A 13169-nucleotide genomic window follows, 5' to 3' on the forward strand; every position below is an offset into this window, starting at 1 on the left:
AAGGGAAAGGATTCTTAAAAGTTTTTAGAACAGACCTGCATCACTTTCTGTAAAATAAATAGAAAAAAGAAAATAGTGTTTAAGGTTAACTCGTATGTGTACTCTGTGTGACTGTCCGTGCCAAATAGACTAAAAAAGTCAGAGGTCAAGTCAAAGTCAGATCTTTTAAAATACTTAACCTTTATTGATAATGTTTCACCAGTGGAAAAACTCAATCAGCCACACATAAAACTATTTAGGACAGAAAAAACTCATTTTTTCACTATTGGGCGAGTTCACAAAATATTAACTTCAGTTCATTAACTACATTAATATTTTTATTAAAACACTTTCTGTTTCAATTGAAGAACTTAAAATAAAGTTATTTTATTTTATTTTTTAAAGTATCACAAACTCTAAGCCCTTATTTTAGAAAGAACATCATATACAAAATACGTTTTTAGTAGCATGTCTTGGTTAGATTCTTGCTGCTATGTGTTCTAACATTGCTTTATTGCAATCAGTGCATGATGTAACTAGGCAAGACCTGTATTCGCAAGGCGAATATTTGGCAATTTGAAACAATTGGCAAAAATGACAACCTGTATCTGGATTTGTAGACAAGTTATGTGTGAAACTGTATTTCTTGTGAAGTGATGAACTTTGACCCCTATTGATGTTGCAAGTGGGAGGTTATACAAGTTAGGCAAATTAAATAATAAAAAAAAAACTCCCCTTGATATAAGATGTTTAAAAATGTAAGCATCAAAATTCTGTGATAATTATTTCTAGAGATGTAGCCAAATATAAGCCGCACATTTCTTGCAATGTAGCAAATGTTGCTGTTTTTGATGGTAAAACATAAGAATAACTGTAATCTTTAACAATTCTTGAGCAAAGTTAACTGCATTTATTGATGCGTTATCTTGAAACATAATATTGAAATGCAATAATACACCACGTAAGAAAGTTTATGGAAACTAGAAGTATTTTGAAACATAATACAGATTTTTTATAAATATATTCAAAACAATTTCCAGTATTCAGCATTCACAGAACAGGAATTAATATGTATTTTAAAGAAACAATATAGGTGTATTCTTGTGTGTGTTTTGTTGTTGAGTGATGTCCCTTTATGTTTTTACTAATTAAATTGAAAGTAATAATGCAGGAGAAACAGAAGGCTGACCTTGACCTTAAATATAACCATGAGCAAAGGTCAAGGTCACACATTGAAAGGAAATGTTGTTCAATGGTACCAGTCTGAGCACTGTATCTGAATTTGGGGCTAAGTTATAGGGGAAAAAAATTTATTTTTTTTGTTTATTTTTTTGGCGACGTCATGAACTTTGACCCCTACCGATCTTCTTACTGGTAGGTCGTACAGCTTCGGTCTAATCAAATAAAATACTCCACTTGAGATGAGCTTTTCATAAATGTAAGCATCGAACTTGTACGATAAATATTCGTAGAGATACGGAAAATGTTGGTTTTTGACACTTGACGTGACCTTGACCTTGACATTTTGGCTCCAAAAAAGGTCAATTGCACATCCTTGTCATTGCCTCTATATGAGATGGCATACGTGTCATTAGTGCAGCATTAACAGCCTAGGAGGAGTTCTAGGACAAAGAAGTTGCGGAAGAGAACTCCAATGAGAATTTGGCCATTTTCAATAGCCAAATACAATTACATAACACAATCTTTGATTTAGTCAAAGTCTTTTGTCTGTTTCAATTATAGTCTAGTTTTAGTTAACTAAATGATATTTAGGGGGAGTGGTGGCCTAGTGGTTAAGGACGCTGGGCTTGTAATCGGAGGGTTGCCGGCTCAAGCCTCACCGGGGCCGTCACTGTGGGATGTCGAGCAAGTCCCCCAACCCCGAACTGCGCCGCAAAATGGCTGCCGACCGCTCCCCAGGGATGGGTTAAGTGCAGAAGACAAATTCCAATAATGTACTAACATTACATGGCCAATTAAAGGCGAAAGCCCGATTTAATCTTAATCTTAATCTTTTAAGAGTAGAGTCAACTTAATGATTTAGTAGTCAACAAAAATATAAAGCATACAAATTTATGCTTTTTTTTTTTTAAAGCTTTAATTACCATTTGTCAACCTGATATCGGATGGTATCAAAGCTTGTCCTGCCTTCCACGTAACAAACATAGTTTTAATAGGATACCTTGTAAAAACGAAACTTAGTTGTAATTGGATTTTGTCCAATTAGAACATTACAGTTTAGTTTTTATTAGTGGACAAAAATAGAAACGTTTTTAATAGAAAAGTTTTTGTTCTCATGTATTTTTTTTTTTTTTATTAGTCATAGTCTAGTTACAGTCACTTAAAGAATAATAGTCGACGAAAACTATGATGAAAATTTTTTGTCAACAAAGTTAACACTGATTACAATTACTGGATAATATATAGATATCAATAATGTGACTGTAAAAATCATGACAAGAAGAAGAAGAAGAAGAAGAAGAAGAAGAAGAAGAAGAAGAAGAAGAAGAAGAAGAAGAAGAAACAACCCATCTCATTTCTCAACAAGTGGTCATTGTATAAAAGCTGCTGCACCAGAGCAAGCGAGACCTGAGAGTAGAACAGCATTCAGCAGAGGTTAGCTGGTCTCTTACAGCTGTGGAACATCTGGCGGGGAGAAGATGGACATCAAGGTGAGTAACTACATTTTAAATTAAAGCAACAGTTCTTTTAAAAACACACATTATTCATAGTTTTTTTTAAATCATAAAAATATTACATTTCTTGCTAGCTTTGCATTATTACCTCAAATATATAAAACCATGTTAATAAAGCCTCTCTGTTACTGTTTTTTTTGGTTTTCAACTAAGGCTAATTACCTTTTGTTGTAGGCTATAACTGTTTTACAAATATAAACACGTCTATTTTTATGTCTCGTTGTAAATTATAGGACTATTTTGGAGTAATATAAAAGTAATATAAAAGTGGATATAGCTTATATATACTGTAGCTTCAACTTTTTAAAACTTAATCTATTGTAAAAAATTAGTTTTCCTCTCCAAAAGGATTATTATTATTATTGTTATTATTATTGAACTGTATTAGTAGATAAATTTGCTTAGTAGGATACCTAAGGCTGTCCTAAATATTTACCATGAATGGATGAATAGTTTTTATGTTTTTTTTTTTTTTAAATAAATAAATAAATTAATTAATTAAAATAAAATAAATACATAAATAAAAAAAATACAAAAATAAAATAAAAAAAATCAAAATAAAATAAAATAAAATACTGTTTAGACGCGGAGCTTCAGTTGTGTGTAAACGTCAGCCAATTACAGCACGTGCGTAAACAGCTGAGATCAATGACATTAAATCACGTTCACCTGTGTGGCGCGCGTGCCCTTTTAAAATACTGACACCGTTCTTTATACGTACCGGATACGTGTAACAAAATCATTCAAATTCATACTTCCAGAACAATTAAATGACAGCAGCAGCAGCAGCATCTAAAACCTGGATAAATGTTGTTTTCTTTTGAGCACGTGCTTTAATTCAGCGTCGGTGTAGCATCATGTCAGACTGTGAGACGCACGAGCCGGAAGCAGTTTTTACTCAACTAGAGGGACCTTTGTTTTTTGACACAGTAGGTGGTTTATTTTATTGTTTTATTTTTGGTTTAACGCCGGAGCCTTTAAAGGAAATATGTATCAACTAAGGAAGAAAGTAAGGGTGAGATATGAGTGACAATAACTCACCATTTTAATCATTAGCTTCCAGACAAAACTTCTGAATTATGTAAACTTCCACTTTATTGATTAGGCTTTGTCTCAAAGCTATTTTGGGAAATATGCGTTAATATTTATCAGCTGTAGTGTAGTTATTTAATTTATTGTAATATGCCCCCCCGGGTCTAATAAATATATATATATTTTCAAATATGTGCAAATCTAATAAACTATTGTTATACTGATAGAACTCAGAGTTGTCTTTGGATGCATATCAAAGAAAAAAAATTTTTTTTATCTGTATAGGTAAAAAGCATTTCACAAATATATTTACATTTAATAAGTAATTGATATTAGTTTTTTACAGCATGCTCTGCCTTTTGTGTGCATTTATTCTGTGAACTACCTCTGGTTTTATAAATGTTAGACCTTTTTATTTGTGTTTGTTAGTACATACAGGTATATATCTGTCAATATTCTACAGTAAACTTTCAGTCCAGTTTTCATTTGGAAACAAAGTTGTCAACAACTTTTCAAAGTTCTTAAGAAATCTAGAATCTATTTTTTAATGCTGTCAGAGCCATAAAACTTTTCAGTTTCAAAAAAGTTGGGGAGCAAACTGATATTTTAAAAGAATAGTTTAATTATGTACAAGAATCTCACATTGCTCACAATGTGTTTGCGTGGAGTTTGATGGCATGAATTTGTTTGATAGACCTCATCTGGCCCCGATGAGTTTTTTGAAGACGACTGCTTCTCCCCCTCCTCCCTGTCCTCGTCTGTTTCTTCTGACTACACCATTCAGGGGAAAAGCTTCTGCGCTTCCTGTGACATGGAGATTCTGGACCGATACCTCCTTAAGGTGAGACCAGTGGTTCCCAAACTTTTGACAGTCCCGTACCCCTTTAAGATATTAACCCTGAGGCCATGTAGCCCCTACTCTACTTAAAAAGACATGTACAATGTATCCCTACAGTGAAATTAGTCTTTGACCTATCTCGTTAAAATAATATATGTAAGCACAGAATAATTAAACATTCAAAATTATATGATTTTTCTCCTGCCATTTTCAGTGAGAAACAATAATAATAATAATGATGTATTGGATTTATATATGTCTTATTTTGGAAAAATAAATCTACCAAACATTTGTCGATTTGTGGTAATGCATGGAAGCTCCTGACTGCTTGTCTATTTATATTCTAGTTTCCAATGTTGTCGCTCATTTTTTAAATTACAGCCTATGAAAAATTTGCATACCCCTGGGGGTACCCGTACCTCACTTTGGAAACCTAGGAGTTAGAACCTTGCATTTGTGTCTTCTGCAGCATTTTCTCAATGGAATCAATGACTTTTTTCTCTCTCTAAGAGAGCTAAAAGCATTTAATCTCTAAAGGAGACTTGAACAAGACGTGTTATTTATGGAATTCTGTTTGATATTAGAAAGAAAATCTTTAAATAAATTGGTCTAAATAAAATGTGTTGATTTTAGATTTAGTTTTTTAGAACTTTTTCTCTAGGTTGCTAATAAATGCAACTGCAGCTGTTTTTACTGCCAGAATTTACTGAATTATTCCTATTTCCTATTCCTAATTATTCCTATTTTTTCCTGTCTGGACAATTGTTGAACTGGTATTTTCTCCTTTGGTGTAACTGTAGTACTGTTTTATCATAGTCTTCGTTGGATGTGATAAAACACAAGCGACCATGTCAAATTTCTGATTTTCAGGTGAACAACTTGTGCTGGCATGTGCACTGCCTCACATGCAGTGTTTGCAACACGTCACTGGGGCGACATGTGAGCTGTTACATCAAAGACAAACAGATTTTTTGCAAGCTTGATTACTTTAGGTAAGTTTAAACTAAGGATGTAAGAAATAAAATCGATTTGGCGATATATTGCGATATTTGGCCACGAGATTAATCAAATCGAACCAAAAAATGTCCAAATCGATTTTTTTAACCAAAAAAAAAAAAAAAAAACACATTTAATTGCACTAATGTATGCATGGCACGTAAAGGCACGGTCACTGGGTGTCAGTGAACCACATCAGACCTTGTTAAACTACCTCAATACATTTTAGCTTGGAAGTTTATTTTTATAAAACATACTGGGCACTTTTATTCAGTAGGTGGCACTTTTAAATATTTTTCTAATTTAAGAACTTATCAGAATCTGTAGAAGCAAAAAGTAAACTATTTGGAAAAATGTACAGTTTGATAAACATTCCACTTGTTTTTGATATTGGTTAGTTACCATTTAATTACTTGACAAATTAAATTTCATACCATTTTGTACTTGTAATCTAGTAATATCGTGATGTATATCGTGTTATTTAGTATCTGGATTTATTGGGGATATATCTTATTGTGAATCGTATTGTCAGATTCCTGGCAATGGTCATCCCTAGTTCAAACAGAAGAAACCTTTAAAAACACATGGCTTCATTTGAACGAGCATACAAATCAGGCTCAGGTTGATGCAAAAACCACTTAAATGTGACCGTAGGTATTAGGAATAACTACTGTCACATCTTAATATGTATTCATGAAGGATAATATCTTGATTTGTGTAGGTCCTCCACATCTTTTCCTCTTCTTCAACAGGAGGTACGGGACCCGCTGTGCCCGTTGTGGCCGTAACATTGGTCCTACCGACTGGGTGCGTCGGGCCAAAGGAAGCACATACCACATAACCTGTTTCTCCTGCAACACTTGCAAGCGACAGCTTTATACAGGGGAGGAGTGCGGACTCATAGAGAGCCGTGTTTTCTGCCGCCCGCACTACGATATCATGCTGGAGAACATCAAACGTGCTAAAGAGATCGGTAAGGTCATAAAATGAGTTTTAATAATGGCATAATATCAGAATAAAATGGATAAATTAGTTAAGTGATTGGAAAAAAAAAAGATGTTTCAAAGCAGCAATGATTGTTAGACAATAGTTTTTGATATCAAAAGGTTGATTAAGCCTATAATCAATCATGGGCAGTGATGCTCTACTCGATTAGTTGTCTGTAAATCTTATTGGTAAAGTATATTTCCGCAGAGTGGTCTGAGGCGCATGACTCAAGAATTCTTCCTTCTGCTGCCATGGGTTTGAATCCTGCTTTTGTCATATATTTTTTCATTTTAACATATTTAACATGACAAATTCTACCTTTAAAAATACATATACGAAAAAAATAAACATTTTAAAGTATTTCCTGGGTTAGAGTTGGGGCTAAAATAAAAAAGTTAGCGAGGTTACTTAAAATAAATGAGCTAAAATAAAACTGACAGAACTTTAAGTCACGTGGTGCACCTATCACGTGACCTAAACTGGCCAATGAGGGGCGCCTATATTTAACATTTGCCACTGAGGTTTTAAAGGTGAAGGAAATCATGTATAAACCTTTTTTTTTTTTTTTTTTTTAAGAAAAGCAATCAAAAACAGAAGAAAGAGGCTCGGTCATAGAGGACTCCAGCTCAGCAGCCAAGCCTGCCAAAAGGGCCAGGACCTGTTTCACTGTCAACCAGCTACAGGTATAGGAGGTCTTCTGATACAGATACCAGTGTGATTCTTTTCCTTGCATTATAACTGTTAATCACCACTTTAGAAGTTGTGCTGATTTGTGCTTTGAATATCACTTTTTTTTTTTTTTTTTTTTACCAGTTTAATTTTTCTGAGGAAACAAGCACTTATTCATTGCTCTTGATTAATAACACAAATAATAATAATCACCAAAAGGCAAAAAGTAATAACTAATGATTTGATTGACTTTTAGTTTGAAATATAACATCCCTTAAAAGATTCTTCTTCGACCCCCTGTATAAAAGGTGCCCTCTTGTGGCAGCCTGTAGTTGTTGCGTTTGAGCTTTCTTTACATTTCATGTCATCACCAGTGTTGGGAACGTTACTTTAAAAAAGTAATTAGTTATAGTTACTCACTACTTGTTCCAAAAAGTAACTGAGTTAGTTATTTAATTACTCTATAATAAAAGTAACTCATTACCAAGGAAAGTAACTATTTGCGTTACTATAAAAAAAAAAAGTTGCTGTGTCAAAGAATTCAGAAATTTTTTTTTTTAGATGCGTCTTGTCGTGAGGTGCTTCATTCAATTTGAGTTGCTTACAACAGATGTAGACAAAGTCTTCACTCCTGGATATAATTTACACTTCACATGCACGGTCTTGCCTTTGACCACCATTAATTTAAAGTAGTGTTTGTATCGCCACCTTAAAAATGACAACTTTTCATCAGACTGGTCCACGCTCACCATCTCTGCTACTTCATCTAATCTGTTGTGTGTGTGTGGTGCGTGTGCTGGCACACGTGTAAAAACACTGGCTCTGATTGGCTACCATGAAACATGACGCCACCTTAGCCAATCATAATCACTCACCTTGTTTTTAACCCACCTCCTCACTACAGCTGCGTATGAAGCCAGGGGTGCTTTCGATTAACAGTTTATTCAATCAATGCATGTAACGCACCGCATTTAACGTTCAGTAACGTTAACGGCATTGTAACGGCGTAAAAAGTAATTAGTTAGATTACCCCGTTACTGAAAAAAAAACGCTCTTATTTTAAACGCCGTAATTCCAAACACTGGTCATCAATAATAACATACAAAACCAATTCCTGTGAAAAGCAAATCATGTGCAGTCGATCCATGCGTTCATCGATCAACCACTAGGCAAAAAATGTTGCCATTGTGGGCGGCCTCCTCATCTGACACAAATAAATACATATATATTTCAGTATTAAGTGATGCATTTATTAATGGCATATATAGGTAGGTATTTTTTAATTTATTTTTAATTATGGCAGAGTTGGCCCTCCATGTGAATATGCTTTTCATTTACTTATTTTTTACATTTGAAGGTGATGCAGTCCCACTTTGCTGAAGACAATAACCCAGACTCTCAGACTCTACAGGAGCTGTCAGAGAAGACTGGTCTGAGCCGCAGAGTCATTCAGGTAAAGCAGCAACTGATTCCTTAAAAAGTAAAAGTAACTAAAGCCCAAAACAAATGTATTTGGGTATGATAATCTCTTGATTGTAAATCACTGAAGGTACATTTACAAATAGAAAATACCCCCAACAATGCCGTCCTATGATCTGAAGAGAATCTTTCATCTATAGTTCAGAGGTATCTGATCCATGGGCTGTGAATCCTACGGTCTGCTGCAAGATGCATTTAACTGCAGTTTTGTCAAAGAGCTCTGCAAAAACCAAGATAATCAGCCTTAGGCCTGGACAGACGATATATATCGAGGTTCAAGATGTATCGAGATCTCCATCTTGGTGAAATGTAAAATTACAATATTGCCTATAACGTTACATTTTATAGCTTATTTTGTATTAAAACACTCTATTTACAAGTCACTGATTTTGCTATTTCTCAGAAAAGCATGATGGAACAGTTCATGGATCTATTAGTGCGTCTTATCCCAGACCTTCCTCTAAACAAGCCACATTAAGGCTGGGATACACTGTGCGATTTTTTTTTTTTTTTTTTCCCACTCATACTCAGCTCCAGCTCAAACTGTGCGACTCAAGTGCAGAGCCCGAATGTGCACAGCTCACAAAATAGACGCACAAGTCTAAAATTGGCTCAAAATGGGCCAAAAATCGCACAGTGTATGCCAGCCTTTACAGAAGTCACTCACACATGCTGTCCCTAGGCAGGCATGCAGTGTGATTTTTGGCCCATTTTGAGCCGATTTTCAACTTGTGCATCTATTTTGTTGGATCGTGCGAGTCTCCGCTAGATCGTGTGTTGTGCATCGTGTAATATACATGGGGTCACGAGAAGCAATTAACACCTGACGACCAGCTCCCGATCAGGAATTGTATGGTCGTAAGAAAATCAAACCTGTTTGAAATCCAGTCGCTCCTCGTGAGGGTATCTCACAGTGGAAGCAGTGCCACACATCAGCTTACCTTAAACTCTCACACTGCACATGTGCGAACACCGTAGGAAAGCAGTAAAATTTACGGACCGTACTGCCCACATCTGTTAAGCCAGCTCCTAGTCCATCACATCGCAGTCTTTTTTTTTTTTCAAAGCTCTTTAGGCTGATATTTGCTAGTGTCTCGCCACTTCCAGGTTCTTTTTGTTCTTCGTCTATTTTATTGGCAAAGCTTCATAGTTCTAATTTGTACGTTGCATTTCCGGAAACAAGACCCCGATGTGTCGTGTATGAACGTACAGTGTGAGCAGTCGGATCGTGTCAGTGTTTGTCCGTACAGTGTGAGAATATGCATCGTGAGCTGCGCACATTCAGGCTCTGCACGTGAGTCACACAGTTTGAGCAGGAGATGAGTACAACGATTAAAAAAATTTGCACAGTGTATCACAGCCTTTATAGGAGAAAAAGTCAAAATTGGCCTCAATTTAGCCTCAGCCAATTTAACCAAGAGTTGTCTTTCTGGTAAGACTTTGAGTTAAACAAATTAATAAATATAATAATAATAATAATAATGTATATCAGCATTTTGAAAAAAAAAGAATCTTTATTCATCCTGCAGTGGGGAGTCATGCAGCTCAATACAAAAAGTGCAATAAAAGACAGCAGAAGGCAACACAGAAAAAAAAAAAAACAAGACACCTGGAAAAATAGTGCAATGAGCTATAAATAAATAGAACAATATGAATAGAAAAAAGAATATAAAAACAATAAAGGATACAGATATATACATATTTTTATTGATATTGCCTAGCTCTACTTCCAGGAGTGTTGGAGCATGGAAAGCTATATAACTCAATTTGAGTCCCTCCAGGTCCAAGTTTCAACACTTCTCATCTAGATTGGAGTCACAGATTTGCTTCTCAATGAGGGGAAAATTATAAAAAGTACATTTTGAATTTAAGATTAAATCCAAAATGCTATTATTAAAGGACATTAGTTTTAAAGCAATCTTTGTGCTTTCAGGTTTGGTTTCAAAACTGCCGAGCTCGTCAGAAAAAGCACATCAGTCCTACGACTCCTTCATCCATGATGACATCACCTGGTTTTGGTCAGCTGACGCCGCCTTTGATTGATGACTTGCAGTACGCTGCCTACATTTCCCCTGATACCCCGCTCCTTAATTCTCTCACTTATGTGGATGGTAAGAGAAACATAGGGATGACATTACTAACTGAGCCTAGATGATTGATCATGTTATCATAGATGATGCATTGACAGCGTATGAGCATTTGTCATGCAGACAGTTTCCCAATAGCATTCAATCATATGTTACATAAGTGCAGCTATGAAGAACTGCTGGGAAAATTTGAAATTGATCCTTTTTCTACTGAATTTCAAAGATTTACCTACAATTTAACTAGTTTTCTTTAGGAAATGGTTTTTATTTTTTTTTTGTACCGTTTCTCCTCTAGTCCAGTCCTCTGACCAGATGTTGCTTCAACCAGTGATGCCTGATCCACTACCTGTGAGCCAGGCCTGAATTTCACCTCAATGCATGAGAACCAAGCTGGTGTTTGTTGGAACCAAGGACTAAATGCTAATGATGTATAAAACATAGAATATTTAATGTTTAGTTTGTATAGTATGAAAAAACTACATTGTTTAAATGATAAATTATTTTATTTTGGAATAAGTTTCCATGATATGGTTTTTTTTATTTTCCCCCACATTTGAACAATTTATTTGTTGATTAATTACCTCGGAAGATTTAAGTTTCCAAGTTTTGTGGAGAAATTTGAGGATTGAGTCATAAAGCACATGAAACACAGGGGATGGTAGATGTATAAGACATTTATCTTTCCTTACTTTCAGTTTTATAAATGAGACCTTGATGTCAAAAGTGCATCCATGCTTTTGTTCATGATGTATCAGAAATTTGAACATACTAAACAGGATGATCGATTTATTTATGTGAACAGTTTGTGTTAAGAGAAAATTAATTAAAATATGTACTCTTATTCAATGCTCTAAAACATTTAAATTGAGTTAAGGATGCATGTATTTTTGGAGTTGTGTATTTTTGTATAGTTATAGTTTTTTGTTGCCATTGTAGTGTGGTTCAGGAGTCATTTTGTGTGTTTTTGGTGTTTTGTACATTTCTGGAGTCATTTTGTATATTTTTAGTATAAATATTTAATTTAGTGTATTTTGACTTTCATATTTTTATTGTCGTAAGGTGTTTTTTTCTGTAATGTATGTATTTTGGAGTCGTGTATTTTTTTTGAAATCCTTTTGATATATTTTTGTGCATTTCGGTTTTGTGTACTTTTTGTAAAAATATTGTTTCATTTTTGGTTTTATTTTACTAATTTGGTATATTTTTATTGTGTGTGTGTCTCTCTCTTATGGTGTGCCAAGTGTAAAAATTTAGTATAAAAGTTGTAGCTAACACATTTTCATTATTTATCTCACTTTTCTTATATTCAGCACATTTTCCTACATTTAACACAATATTTAAACACATATATAGAAGTAAAAGAAAGCCTAAAATCTAAATGATATGTTACAGATTTATCTAAATGCTAAATCTTATATATAAATGCTAAATCTAAATGTTTAAAGACATCCAAAAAAAGTGGCCTGTGGTGGGTTTGATTCCTAGACCTTATGCTTTCAAGCACACTTCCTTACTTATTCTGCTACTGTAACCATATGATGCAATATGAAGTGACAGTCACTGTCTTTATAGCCAGTGTAACGGGAGGGCTCACTATACAGTCATCCTATGCTGCTGCCACATCTCTACAGACACATTCATATTATTCCCCGCTCGTCAAGTCACTGAAGCGACCAAAAAGTGACTAATTACGGGTGGTTTAAGCCACTATTGTCACTGAAGGTCACCTTTAGAACAGGCTCATATTCCTCAAACGCCGGCTTATTTCACCCATTAGGGTGAATAAATCATTATCTTCCGGGTGGTTACCATGGTAGTTCGTGTAACCTTCGATCCACTGATGATAGCTTTTTATCGCGCGTGCACCTAAGTATCCCAAGTTTTACATACTTCATGTTCATTGGTACGGTACGGTAAGAAGACCTCACACTGAGGTCAAAAGCTGAATAGGTTTCATTTCTGGGTAAACACAAATGTGCCGTCCGGGCTAAATGAATTAAAATAAACACTTTGCAAAACACCAAATAAGTCTAAAATAATGGATGCACACACTTGGGGTATGTGGAAGCTGGTAAAAAGTTTTAGCTCAATCAGATCAATCAGGGAGATATCCACTCCCCACACACACCTTGCTTTAATAGATGTCTGTTGTATACAAAGTTTTATGTAGCATTCTAGAACAACAACATAGATGGGATGGTACATTTATCATCTATGTCTGGATACTCAAAAATCAATATATTACAAGGACAGATTCATGGAAAAAATTCTGAAATGCACTTCTCTGATTATACCAAAACCATTTTTTTTTTTTTTAAATTACACTTTTTTTTTTTTAAATTTCAGTAACAATACTTGTCGGAAATTTTTTTTTAAAAAAAGATGAAAGAAATATACAAAGAAAAG

The 13169-nt window shown here is 34.7% G+C and overlaps 2 protein-coding genes across 4 annotated transcripts in view; one reads left to right on the forward strand and one right to left on the reverse strand.

Annotated features, from left to right (window-relative positions):
• Positions 1-7987, reverse strand: part of LOC114478866 (microtubule-associated protein 4-like) — a 126117-nt gene extending 118130 nt beyond the window's left edge. Inside the window, exon 1 of the mRNA XM_028472174.1 lies at positions 7973-7987. The gene's annotated coding sequence lies outside the window, so the exon portion shown is untranslated. The remainder of the gene's footprint in view (positions 1-7972) is intronic.
• Positions 2564-11460, forward strand: LOC114478868 (LIM/homeobox protein Lhx8-like). 3 transcript variants are annotated; one of them, XM_028472179.1, is made up of 8 exons: positions 2564-2651; positions 4402-4548; positions 5416-5537; positions 6294-6514; positions 7105-7211; positions 8555-8650; positions 10610-10787; positions 11059-11460. In XM_028472179.1, the coding sequence occupies exons 1-8, from the start codon at positions 2640-2642 to the stop codon at positions 11124-11126; spliced, it is 951 nt and encodes a 316-aa protein (XP_028327980.1). In that variant the 5' UTR covers positions 2564-2639; the 3' UTR covers positions 11127-11460. The 3 variants fall into 3 exon arrangements, with proteins under 3 accessions (XP_028327980.1, XP_028327981.1, XP_028327982.1); XM_028472180.1 differs by having other exon boundaries at positions 6297-6514; XM_028472181.1 differs by having other exon boundaries at positions 11064-11121.
• Positions 11461-13169: the final 1709 nt, after the last annotated feature.

The sequence above is a fragment of the Gouania willdenowi genome, chromosome 17 (assembly GCF_900634775.1).
Source record: "Gouania willdenowi chromosome 17, fGouWil2.1, whole genome shotgun sequence".
Classification (NCBI taxonomy): domain Eukaryota; kingdom Metazoa; phylum Chordata; class Actinopteri; order Blenniiformes; family Gobiesocidae; genus Gouania; species Gouania willdenowi.